Below are 13,443 nucleotides of genomic sequence, written 5' to 3' on the forward strand. Positions count from 1 at the left end.
ATGAGTAAGAATTGTGTTGAACTGAAGATCCTGAGGTTTTACTCTGGGGTTAGTTGGAGAAGTCCAGCCAGATCTCTGCTCTTGCTTTACTATTTGGAGTTGATATACTGTGTTAAGGAATACTTGATTTCATGCCTATCACCTATTACCACATTCTTCAAAAATTATGTACCATGCAAAATCTAGGACTTACACTTCTATCACATCATTCCTTTTTTCTTTATAAAGGTTCTACTTCCCCTTTCTTAATCGATTCTTTAAGCCACTGAATCAGTAAGATATTTGAGTATGTGCCTAATTTGGTACATGTAACACTGAGAAGATCCACTGAAGATGGTTAAAGTTAGGCACATGCTTAAATAACTGGCTGAATTAAGGCCTTTTCAGGTAAATTATTTTCACATGTTTAACCAGTGTAGAGTTTTCCTATGACAGTATTTGCCTGTTCTATTATCAGAAGTGCATTTTGAAATTGAAATTACTATTGTAATTTAAAAATAAGTAAACTAGATCATGGATCACCTTTTTGGAAGTGTTCCTATTGCCAGGTAGCATATAAATAAACCTAACATTATTATTTGCATTCAGTTGCCTGGAGCTGGAGTTGCCTTGACATTATAAGTTACTTACAGTTGTACAACATACATGATGGAGGTCATTCTGAGCTTCTTTGTTTACAGTGGCACTTTTCCGGGTTATCTGGATTTTCTTTGGGCATGTCTACACATGCATATTAATGTGCAGCAATAAACTCTGGCACCTATCACACTGGAGTTTATTGTTCTTGGGTGCTGTGTTTACACATGCGTCCAGGACCGCAGCATATTGACGTGGGTCAGAGCAGCTTTGTCTGGCAGAGGGTCTAGGGCGGTCAACCTGCCAGTCCTGCTCAGACCCAGCTCAACATGATGTTGGAGTATGGCTTCAGTGCAGGGCTAGCTGGCAGGCAGCTCCCGCACTGAAGCATCCTCATGCCCCAGCTAGCTGGGTCCGTGTCTATGCATGCATTGCTGTACATGAAAAAACTCTGCAGGAAGATAGTACTTATATTTACAAGTACTAATCTGTTGCAGAGTGTATTAGTTTCCTGCAGCCTAATAGGGCCACACATGTAGATGCTGAGATGTTTACTGTGGAGCTAATTAGGCATCTCCACAGTAAAGGTCTTGGGTAGACACCCTCTTTGGCCTTTATTAGGCATTTCCTAATCTTTCTTTAGTGAATATGCTAAGCTTGACCTGCATTTTGTGATTTTGTTTTTCCATGAGGTCTTTGATTTTGATTAAATCTTTGGAGCTTTTGATGAGAGGCTGAACAGAGTGGTCTTTGGGAAGCAGAGGCAAAAGCTCTTGTGATTTGAATTACTTTTTTTTTGTATCTATAAAGTCTGTTTTTTTGTGCTTGTGTCTTTAATTTTTATGCTAACTAATGACTGGGCAGTCTCTGCTATTATTTTCTGAAGGGGCAACAGCTCCTGGAGAAATTTTTTGTGGCTTACCAAAGGTACAACAGCTGTTTCGTTTTACTCTGTTTTGTTTTTATATGCACGTCAGGCAAAATGCAAATGTCACTGAAGGCAAAACTCCCATTGAAATTGGTACAATCAGGATTTCACCCTTTCTATTTTATTCATTCCTAATCTGATCAGCTTCTCCCTACTACTGCTGTGACCCCATCTTGTTTCTCCTTCTCTGAATTTCTATAATTTTCTTCTTGCTTTCCCATTGTCTCACCATATTCTTATGCCATCTTCCCCTGCTTTTCTTCCTCCCCTCTTCCGATCATGTGACCTTTTGCTCATGCCTCTTTCCACCACTTCCCCACCTGCTCTTCCCACTTCTCTTCTTGCTCTCATAAATTTCTTGTCCATCTATGCTTCTCTTTCTTCTCCCTTCATTTTGTAGCTGTGACCTACAGACTTATAGAGGAAGTTGACTCTTTCTCAATCCCTTCTCTTTTCTGGGGGCCCACAGGAAGCCAGAGCAGACCCCCAAATTGGCAGTATGACCGTGTAAGCCTGGGATGAAGTGAATCAGCATATTTCATTAGTAGCTTTCAGGTGCAAACTAATTTCATCCACTCTCAAAGGGTGGCCAGTGGTGGTATCTCACGCCACAGTGCAACAGATTTCACTAGTCTAAATTTTTTAATTTGGCTCATGGCTCTTGACTCTGTTGCAGATAAGTAACAGACTTTGCCTAGCTTCATCCTGGTAAGATATTAAGGCATACAAACGTGTGTGTACATTAAAGTGATTTAATGTTATGTATGCTGCTAACTCAGGACTGTCCAACTTTTAAGCAATTGGGGGCCTCACGCCCTGAAGCCAGTCCACTGATTGCTGCATGCCACCTGGGCTGCATCAGCACAAGCCAACTGGCCCCCTGGATTGCATTGCATGTGGACACTTCCCTGCTGCATCTCATGCATGGGTGACTCCTAGTGCTAAGTGTATGTGGATGCCATGGCTTCACCTTCATCTTCCCAGCCCCAGGCTCCTCTGCTGTACCATGCCACATGGGTGCCCTGGGCCATAGGTTTCTTTAGCACTCTGGCCTGCTGGGGCAGAGGCAGTGTGTGGAAGATGGAGGATAAAGAGGGAGCCCGGAGACTCCAGCTGCTGTTAGATGGAAGCCGAAGGGCCACAAATTAAGCCCTCTTGGGCTGCATGCAGTCTGCAGGTCACCAGTTGGACATTCCTGCACCAACTTATGCAAAGAATGTGTCTACTGTGCAGCTGTTTTTTATTTACCTGCTGCCTGGATGCCAGATTGTAAGATCTCTGGGGCATGGAATAGCTTCGTGGTATATCTTGATGCAATTATTGGTAAAGGGACGTAATCTTGTGTGTTTTGGGTCTCTAGGCCCTGCCTCAATAGAAATAATAATAATAATAATATAATAAATATGTTCAAAATATAGGGTAGAGAAAAATCAGTTTTACAAATGAGAGAGTACACTTAATTTGAAAATAATCCCTTACATTTTACCTAAACTATTTTAATTTTTTAAATAAATAAGGAGAAAGCAGATGGGGAGTGGAGGATGAGTAAAAATACACAAGATAAGGGCAACACATATACAAAATTATCATTCAGGGATTTTTATGATGGAACAAGAACATTGTGCTTAACCTGCTGTTAATCATATAACTGCAAGCCCAGGATCAAATCTCTTTAAAAACCATACAGTTGAACCCAAGAGGCTGTTAAATAGTGAGGAGGACTTCAGACACAGGTACCTATATAAATTAAGCATGAATTGTACCTTAACAGGTAGTAAAAGGCCTGTATAAAAAAAACAACCTCATCAAAACTGGAGCTCATGTTAGGAATGAAAGTGAAGACATGGGCTGTCTGCATGAATGTAAAGGGTGAGCTCTAGAGGTGTGTGAAGCGTGCCCTATTGGATTCGGATTCGGCCCAAATTAAGGACAGTGATTCAATTTGTCGATTCGGATCACTGTCCTTGATTCGATTCAGCCGACTCTGAATCTGAAGATTTGATGCTGATTCAGAGAATCAGTGATTCGGACATAGGCACAGCTTTAAAAGTTTTTTCTATATACCTTGAGGTAGCAGGCACAGCTTGTGATCGCTGCGGTGCAGGGAGTGCAGAGCAGGAGCCCTCCACGTGCTCGGCAGTGAACCTGGAAGTGGACCGGAAGTACTTCTGGTCCACTTCTGGGCCTGCTGGGGAGCGTGCTGGGCCCCCTCCCTGCCACACCTTCCTGGCTCAGCGATTGGCTGTAGGGGGACCCTGGGTGCCCCTCCCCTGACCCAGGAGGCACCAGTCACCGTGCTGGGGGGAGCATGGGGGAGCCCCCCGGTACACTCCGTGGCAGACCTAGAAGTGGACCAGAAGTGCTTCTGGTCCACTTCCATGTCTGCTGCTGAGAGCACTGGGGAGCCCCCCCGTGCTCCTGTGGGACACTCCATCCCACCCCAGCATCGCAGCACTCATGAGCCTCTTTAGAGAAAACACTTAAAGGTCTCTCTATGTCTCAATCTTTCCAAATCTCTCTGAATTGATTTGGAGGGTTCCAATTTGATTCAGAGAGATTAAAGTGTCCTCTTATTCGATTTGGATTTGGAGATTTGGCCACCAAATCGGGCCAAATCTCCGCTGAATCGAATTGGGGACCAAAGCTTTGCACAGCCCTAGTGAGCTCCCTTCTCACTCCAGAGATGATCCTTCTAATTCAGGGCCGAGACAGGGTGAAGTTTGTGCTGCTGCTAGCAAGCTGTTGTCATATAAACAGTATAGCCATCTAACTGCAGCCAAAATATGTCTCGTGGGACCGGATGAATCGGACACCACTGTTGTAGAATGTACTGTAGTAGTAAACACTATTCTCATAAGCACTTGTTAAGGTGGGTTCTTTTCTGTGACTGTTTGTTTGAATTTATTTTTCATTAGCATTAGACAGCCTTTGCAACCCAGGTTTCTTTTTTCTTTGCTAATAGTAAAACCAAATTAAGAGACATTTCACATTGGAATAGTATTATAATACATGGAAGACACCTGGGCTCATTAGTGTTGAAAGCAATTGAGGCTTCAAAAGGAAGAAAAAGAGGGAGAAAAAGAAATGCAAAACCACAAGCATTGTCCTGTGTCAGAGTTCCAAAGGCACACGTGAGAGATTCTAATGAATATTCAGCCTAATAAACAACAGCATTGCACAGCATTTAATAGGCATAGAATTTGGAATAGTGACCCACTTAGATTTGGGCACAGGGTGAGAGAGAGAGAGAGAGAACAAGGTGTTTTTGAAGAATCCTTAGGACAGTGTTATGTGTAAAATCTGCTTTAAAAACACAAATGATCTTGTAATGTAGAGCTTGAATTTATAGTAAGAGGGGAAAAGGAGAGTACCTCTTTAAACACTTCATTTTCAGAATAGCAGTGTTCTCCCTCAGGGCTCAGCCTCCTGCTTTGAATTCAGGGCCACAACTAGCATTAACTTGAAGGATTGATTTTTTGTATTGGTTGGATGGCTGTGTTACTTGAAGCAGCCTGAGCTTCTGAGAGATGAGGCAACAGGCGAAACATGCTTGAGAACAAATTAGGATTTTTTGGTTGTAGGATTCTATTGCTCACATGGACATGGTGTGGCACCAAAAATAATGGTGTCTGAAATACAAAGGCATAACCCAGAGATTTTCTTGATATATCCAGCACTTTTTCTTGTTGCTTTGGTATACATTGGTGTCTTGTTTGCAAAAGACATTTTGGAACCCTTTTTTTGCATAAACAGGGAGAAGATTCAGTTTATTCGAACAGAGGGAACCCCAGGGCTGGTGCGTCTATCCAGTGATGCAGACCTTGTCATGTTACTGAGGTAGGTAGCATTGCTTCCTTACAAATGTGTGGAATGTGCTGTGAAGTGCCTTTTGATGTATTGTGTGCACCCGTTTACTTACCTTAATGTGTTTCCAGTTCTTCGAGTTGCAGCTGGGGGAGCTGCAGCAGAATATTAACACTGGCTTTACGTAGTGTTGAGTTTCTGGATGTTAGTTATTGGCATGAAGGTCACATTTGTCAGAATGGGGGGAAAAAGTGATTATCTGAGGAAAACAGTACTGCAAGAAAAATGTAAACCCGCTGCTATACAGTCTGATATAAGAATTCAATGCAAGAAAAAAAGTAAATGGGCTTGTCCTGTACCCTTTAAATTTTTTCCATTTATAGCCATTCTTAAAAGGTCTAAGTATAGATTAGTGTGTTTCAGACTTTCACACAAGTAAAGCTTTTGCTCTTAATCCTTCACTGTTCAAGGGGGTTTTCTGTTTAGCGCTGATTTGTGAGGGTCCATGTTATTGAATGCTAGTGCTTGACATATAATTTTAATATCCGAGTTGAACATTGAGCTTGTAACCTCTGAGCTGTACAGGCTGATTTTGCTCTTTTTATTCATGGGAAATTTGGTTACAGCTCTTAAGGAATGGGGAGTTACACTTTAGTAAGGCCCATTTGATTATTAATCTAGAAAAGTAGGCAGTTAAGACCTCAGTCTTCATTAGGTCCTCCACATTGTAGTCGCATTCAGAGTATATTTGAAAAAAATTGTACTGTGCTCTTCTGGGAAAATCTTAATTGTCCATAGGTAAAACATTAAAAATATTAATATCTCCTTCTAAAGCTGTGTTGACACTATTTAAAATCAGAATGAAGAGAATTAAATGAAAACACATAGAAAGTTATTATTAGTACACCAAACATGAAAAGTACATCATTTTATAACCTATAAAACTAGTTTCACTGTATTTTTATTTTAATAAAGATAGTGCTAATTATTGCCATTGCTATGAATGTCTTTTCTATTATTCGGAAACAATTATTGTAATGGAAATAAAGTAATATGATTTTTTGTAATTGATATCTCTCTTCTGTGAAAATCCAATAATTAATGCAATGAATTTGTAAAGGAGACAAATAGCATAAAATCCCCTAAAACAGCTTTCATTTGATTTTTCAGGTTTTATTTTATTTTAACCTGCCTTCTAAAATCATATAAACTAAACTAACAGGTAGTCACTGTAACCAAAAAAGGCTTTGGTTTGGGATGAACCTGCTTTGTAGAAAAATCCTAATAGAAATCATTTGTGCTAAGGAGATGCATTATAGATTTCTATGTTTTTGAAGTGTGCAGCAGAACAGTCACCAAACTGGTGAGTTATTTGTCAAGTTATCTGTAAGAATGACAGTGATGTAAATAGTGATGTAAAAGGAAAGGTGGGGTAAGTTAGGAAAGCAGTGTAATGTTCCTATATATTTTATTTAGATTTACAGAACCAGAAGGAAAAGAAACAAGAGGCAGCATGAGTTGGTAGCCCAATGATGTGAGCACTCCCATGGAGGAAGAAAGTCCTAGCTTCTGGTCCTTGCTGCTAGGGTTATTTCTGTTTTTTTAACCGATGACTGTCTAATGTAAAATATAGACCTAACCCTGGCAGTGGACTGGAACCCTCATCACTAGGCTCCAGATTGGATTTGGAGGACTTTGTCAGATGTCTGTTGCTAGTAAGCAGAATAGAGTCTTAGGTCAAATAAACACTGTCTATCTTCTCTTGTTCCTTTTTACCAGTTTGTTTGAAGAAGAGATAATGTCATATGTGCCGCCACATGCCTTACTTCATCCCAGTTATTGCCAGTCCCCAAGAGGCTCCCCAGTGTCCTCACCTCAGAACTCTCCAGGTAAATTTCATTGGTGTTTCAGTAGGTTATTTAAGGAACAATTTTGAATATTTAATATGGACCAAATCCTGATCTAAAATTCCTGTTGCCTTTACTGAAACAGGGACTTGGTCCTCTGGGAACAAAAATGGTAAAAAAAAGTTATGTGTTTGACTTTTTTGACGGTGATTATTTCATTAAAGCAGCATCAGCAACATTTTCGAGCAGTAAGCTGAAATGACCCAGATTGGGTTCAAGGTTGGCCGGCGATAGGACCCGGCTATTGCCACCACCAATGTTTCTACCTGCCTCCCAGCCACAGTGTGGCACTGGTGAAGCTCCCCGCTGGTCAGCCACAGCCTAGTATAGAAAAAGCCCCCCATCCATCGAACACCACCAAATCACCCCCAGTTTTGTAGGTCAGATCTAGTGGCTTCATGGGCTAGATCTGACCTGTGAGCTATAAATTGCTAATCCCTGCATTATAGTAACAGGTCTGGTTCAGCATATTTCTTAATAGAATTTATTTTGTAAAATATTAAATCATCCCATGAGCTAAGAGCACAGGTAGTGAGATTGAGGGCCCACTGTGGTCCAAGAGAGGTGGAAATCACAGAAATATCATAAGCAAATAAAGTAAATATAACATCACTTACTCATCACTTCTGAAGAGTCTACTGTCACTCAGTACTGTGGATACTCATATGCTCTGAAATTGCACTGGCAACTGTAAATATAGTGTGTATTTTCCATGGAATCTACTCTTTAGTCTACAAATAATGTTCAGTAAACATACATTATTTACTGATCTTATTCAAGGGCTTTTGAGGCTGTGGCCAGACATTAGAGCTGTGCGAAGCTTCAGGTGCTGATTCTATTCAGAAGAGATTTGGCCCAATTCGGTGGCCAAATCTCCAAATCCGAATCAAATTAGGGTACCAATTAAAAGGTCTGAATTGATTTGAAACTCTCTGAATTGATTTGGAAAAGATTCGTAGAGCTTCGGTGATTTGGGCAGTGCCCACCAGCTGCAGCAGGGAGCTGGACCCAGACTCATGCTGGTAATTAGGGGGTGAGATAGGGGAGGCTGGAGGAGGGGGAAGGGGACCATGGGGGGACCCCTGCCAGGCCCCATCCCCTGCCTGCTCCCCCAGCCCCCTCCCCCCGCCATGGCTTTCCTGCCCATCCTAGCTCCTGGCCCTTTAAAAAAAGCCTCCACTCACCAGCTGCTGCCGGGTGGGGGGACAATCCCCACTGCCCCACGCTGCATGGGGGGGCTCTGCCACGAGCCCCCCAGCCCCCACCCACTCCCCCAGCCTCCCCATGGCTGCCCCGCTCGCCCCAGATACCGGTCGTTTAAGAAAAAAAACAACCTCCCCCCCCCCACTCACCAGCTGCTGCAGTGGCCTTGAGGCTTCTGGGGGCTTGTGTATAGCCCCACATGCAGCAGGGGGCAGTGGGGACTGCCTCTGCTGGGCAGGAGCCGGTAAGTCTGGGCTTTTTTTTTTCTTTTTTTCAAGGGCCAGGAGCCGGAGCGGGCAAGGCAGCCATGGGGGGGCTGGGAGAGTGGGCTGGGTTGGGGAGCTCAAGGCAGAGTCTCCCACGTGGTGTGGGGCCGTGGGGGGCAGCAGTGATTGCCCCCCTGCCTGGCAGCACCCAGTGAGTCGGGGCTTTTTTTTCCAAGGTGCCAGGAGCTGGGGCCAGGCAGGACTAGGAGAGTGGGCGGGGGATGGGCCTGTGTGATTTGGAGATTCAGTTGATTTGGCAGCAGGCGAATCTCCAAATCAGATTCGTCTGAATCAAATCACTGTCCCCTGAATCGGCTGAATCCGAGTCAAATACTAGCCTCTTTGCACAGGCCTAGCAGACATCTCTTGCTAGAGAGCAGAAGACATTTTTGACCAGCTAAACTATGGCTATTTACAGGTGTTGATTTCTACCAGTAAAAACTTCTTAATGGTAGAAAAATAGCCCAGGAGCTGGAGTATACATGCAGAGCTACCCAGATGAGCTCCCCAGCCAGGGGGCATCCTGTGTCACTGCCACTCTTAAGGAAGTCCATGAATTGGTAGTCTGTCCTTTCCTCTGCCTGGGAAGGGTACAGGCCATCAACTGGCAATTAGCAGCTACTGAAAAACAGCAGCTGCCACAGACAGCCCTGGGAGAGTACCCCCATCATCCTGCCAATCAGCATTCTGCTGTAATGACAAAGCTCGAAGAGCCTTGCCACAGTGGCACAACAGCCTGTCTTGTCCTGCTCAGATCCAGGCCAGATAGTGGGGTGAGGGAGGGCATTGCATCATGGCAGGAACTCATTCTGGTGAGAGGGTTCCCCTGCAGGAGAATGACCCCCCCCCACCAATCAGCTGATTTGTAGTGAAGGAAAATTTTTCAGGGGAGGCTCCCCACAGGGCTCCAATACAGTTTGACCCTATGCAGACAACCAGGGAGCCAAGGGAGAACAAAGTGCTGTGGGATATCGGCTGTTCTTCACACCCAAAAGAAGTATACAGCCATTCAAGTTAGATTGGGAGGAGGGACATCATCTTGGTAAGAATCCAATCTAAATTCTTACAGAAGAGCCAGTTCTCTTCCTTGAAAAGACTCTTGAACAGCCATACGTTCTCTTTTTGTTCAAGGAGAAAAGCTTTTCTTCCAGCACTAATATAACACCCATTCATGGCCTATGATTCTTTACAAGCTGTAGTGTCTTGGGGCCATGCAGAATGAATTGGTGTTTTCAGTCCAGGTCTGGTAGGTTTCCTCATCATTGCAAGTGGTACTGGCATCCTTGTTAGCATTTTGACCAAAACAACCAAGCTTTGAAACCTTGATTAAGCAAAACATATAAGCACGTGCTTGATTTTAAGCACGTGAGTGGTCTCATGATTTTGGAGCTTGAATGAGGAGACCTAAATACACCATTATGCTGAGAGGTGATCCTTTCAGTTTGTGGTGACTGGCAAGATTGCATTTTTACTTCCCCATGCAGTACATATTCTGTAGAACAGAAGAGTTGAGACAAGCAAGTAGGTTTGTGAGCATTAACAGTCACTTTAAAAACATTATATAAAACAAATTTAAAAATACAAATTGAAAAAAATCCATTTGTATGCTCATTCTTTTGGGGAAAATAATGATATATTATTTAGGTAGGTTTTGTCCTAATTTTTATGAGGGGTAAGCGATATTCAAATAGGTCTGCAAAATTTTTGTTTTCTTTAACTCTCACCTTCCATATTGAAATGAAATGTTGTGTTAGGAGCAAAATCATCTAAGATAAAAATTTCAAAATAAGGTAACATCTGTTTTCTGAAGTGGCTTAGGCATTTAAGAACCCAAAGGCCATTGACAGTCAATGGACTTATAAAACGAAAAACCTAACCCACTGTAGCAGTTTTGAACACCTTAATGTAATGCATTCAGGCACAGCGGCCTATACCTGCTGTAATTCTCCAGTATTTTATTTTAAATTATAGCACTGTCATAATTTTCTTTGTAAAATATAATACTAATGCTTCTCTCATTATTTAGTTTTGTCTAGCATCGTTATATGCCAGTTTCCTATAGATCAGAGCAACAGTAACAAGGGCCTAATCTCTTTGGTGCATAAATGCTGCATACATTGGAACTTTATGAAATTGTCTGTTTGGCAGTAAGCAGGATGAATATTTTTCAAATATCTGTTTAAAAAGTTGTTAATTCAAATTAAATTGAACTATATCCTCTGTGAAGTCCATGTAAATCAATTTGAAGTTCACAAATGTTGCTGGAATTACTTTATTGGAGAATATAGTAATAGAAAAAAATGTGTACGGTTTTGCCACAGTCTAGTAAATCAGAAATGTCTTAAAGATATTTTCTAAAATTATACATAAATAAATCAAATAACTTCTTTCTGAGACCAAGCCATGAGGAGGGTTTTATCAAAAAGCTATGTACATTGAACTCCTTTCCTGAGATTAAATAGCCTATGCCCTGTCCTTACAAGCAAGGTAAAACATGAAAGCAAAGCATGTCCTAAATGTCAATAGACTTGAGCTCTGTTGGACCCACTGGGGACTTGTCACTGCAAGCATGCCACTACCAGTATCCCCCTGTTTAAATTGGAAGGTGTCAGTTTAAGGTACTCAGGTGATTTCAAATGCAGAAAGCAGATTTTGAAAGTACCAAAGGCCTAAGCATGTAAGACTTGTAACTTAAAAAGGCAACTTGAAACTTCACATTGAACAAAATGAAAAGACATTGCAAACACAGCACAGTTAGGAAGTTCTCGCTGCAAGAAACTTTTGCTAGTCCGGCAGACTTACATATGCACCAGTGGAATTTTCCAGACAGCTGTCATGGGCTGTGATTCATTTCACTCTTAATACGTACTTCGTTGCTATGGAAAGAATGCTACCTCTTTCCACAGGGCCCAGGAGCTGGCAGGGGCATGACAGGTTTATAATAAATTAGGTTCTCTTGAGGTGACTGTGACAGGACCTGGCCCTTGAGGCTGGGTGTGGTGCTCCCTTGTGGGCCCACTTGTACTGTTTGCCCCACTTCGGCCTTCCCCAGGTATCACCCGGCTGTCACGCCTTGATAGTGAAATCATTATTCAACTGAGGAGGCGACCCTCAGAGACCAGGTTGAGCTTGGGGTGCTTCACCTGGCCCTGCTCATCACCAGGCTCTTAGCATCCTGAACAGGGCTCTTCTTATTCTCAGTCCCAGCCAGATCACTCAACACAGTCCCCTTGGTCTGACCCTTCTGGCACAGTCTCTTTGCCCTGGACTCTTGGCCCTACCCCGATCCCCAGAATTGCAGGGGTGCCTCTCTAGCCCCATCTGTGGCCTCGTCAGTGGCCTTCTTCCACCCCTTCAGCCACTTGGATGCCTCATGGCTATAAAGAAAACCTCCAACTAAAATCTCTAATGCCTCTGGGTACACTCACAGTGGGAAAACCTTCTGTGATATGGCTAGTGGATTCCCAGTAGCTCCTGAGGATCTCCATCCCTGTAACTGTTGCCCATACAGCCCTTCAGAGGTCTTCCCTCCACCATTCTCACAACTAGAGAGCCCCTGGCCTTAAAGGCAAGCCTGTATACAGGCTAGGTCCACCTGGTCAACTGATTTAGGTTCTGAGCCCTGGCACAGGAGTGCCCTATAAATCCCACTGCAGGCCTGTCTCCCTCCAGCCTGTCCCACTGCAGGCCTGTCTCCCTCCAGCCTACTTCCTAACAAGCAGCCTCACATCCCTGCTCAGTTTTTCCTAGTTGAATAGCCTTTGCTTTTTCTCTCCACTTCTGCTTCTGGCCTGCTTGTCTCTCCCCATCTGTTCCGTGCTGCCTATATGGAAGGAGCTCTTCTCCCCATATGGTCCAGAGATGGGCTTCTTGCTTATTCCTAGAAGAGTATTTGTACAGTCTGGGTTCTTGTCTCTCTGGGCTACAAAGGTCCAGTTCATAAAGCATCCACTCTGTCCTCCCCTGCTCTTCAGTGCTCTAATACTAACAGGGCCAAGGTTCCACATTACAGGGACCTTCTCATTAGGTTTTGTTATTTTAATTTTCTTTTAATTTCATAGATTTCATAGACATTATGGCTGGAAGGGATCTCGAAAGATCATCAAATCCAGCCCCTTGCCCTAGGGGCAGGAAGTCAGCTAGGTTCAAAGGATCCCAGCAAGATAAGCATCCAAACATTTCTTAAAAGAGTCCAGAGCAGGTGCCTGCACCACCTCTGGAGGTAGTCTATTCCAGGCCTTGGTGGTTCAGATAGTAAAGAAGTTTTTCATAGTACTTCGTACTTAGGGTTGGAAGGGACCTAAACAGATCATCAGGTCTGACCCCCCTGCCTCGGCCAGGAATGGGAGCTGGGATCATATCACCCCAGCAGAATATCTGTCCAGCCTCCTCTTGAAGACCCTCAATGTAGGGGAGAGCACCACCTCACTTGGGAGCCCATTCCAGAGCCTGGCAGCCCTAACTGTAAAGTAATGTCTCCTGATGTCCAGCCTGAAACTTCTCTCTAACAATTTGTGGCCGTTATTCCTAGTAACCCCAGGTGGTGCTCCCAGTTCCCACTGGTCCCCCCTGGTGAATTTGTAAACAGCCACCAGATCCCCTCTCAGCCTTCTCTTGTGGAGACTGAATAGGTTCAGGTCCTTTAGCTTCTCTTAGTAGGGCCTGCACCGCTGCCCCTTGACCATGCAAGTGGCCCTCCTCTGGACCATCTCAATGCTAGCCACATCCCTCTTGAAGTGCGGTGCCCAGAACTGGATGC

The 13,443-nt window shown here is 43.6% G+C and overlaps 1 protein-coding gene across 4 annotated transcripts in view; it reads left to right on the forward strand.

Annotated features, from left to right (window-relative positions):
• Positions 1–13,443, forward strand: part of HECW2 (HECT, C2 and WW domain containing E3 ubiquitin protein ligase 2) — a 330,879-nt gene that overhangs the window by 263,538 nt on the left and 53,898 nt on the right. For all 4 annotated transcript variants that reach the window (XM_019492110.2, XM_019492111.2, XM_059727232.1 and 1 more), the window contains 2 exons: positions 5,258–5,341; positions 7,088–7,197. In XM_019492110.2, the coding sequence (XP_019347655.1) occupies positions 5,258–5,341; positions 7,088–7,197 (194 nt within the window). The remainder of the gene's footprint in view (positions 1–5,257; positions 5,342–7,087; positions 7,198–13,443) is intronic.

This window comes from Alligator mississippiensis, chromosome 4 (assembly GCF_030867095.1).
Source record: "Alligator mississippiensis isolate rAllMis1 chromosome 4, rAllMis1, whole genome shotgun sequence".
In the NCBI taxonomy this organism is placed as follows: Eukaryota; Metazoa; Chordata; order Crocodylia; family Alligatoridae; genus Alligator; species Alligator mississippiensis.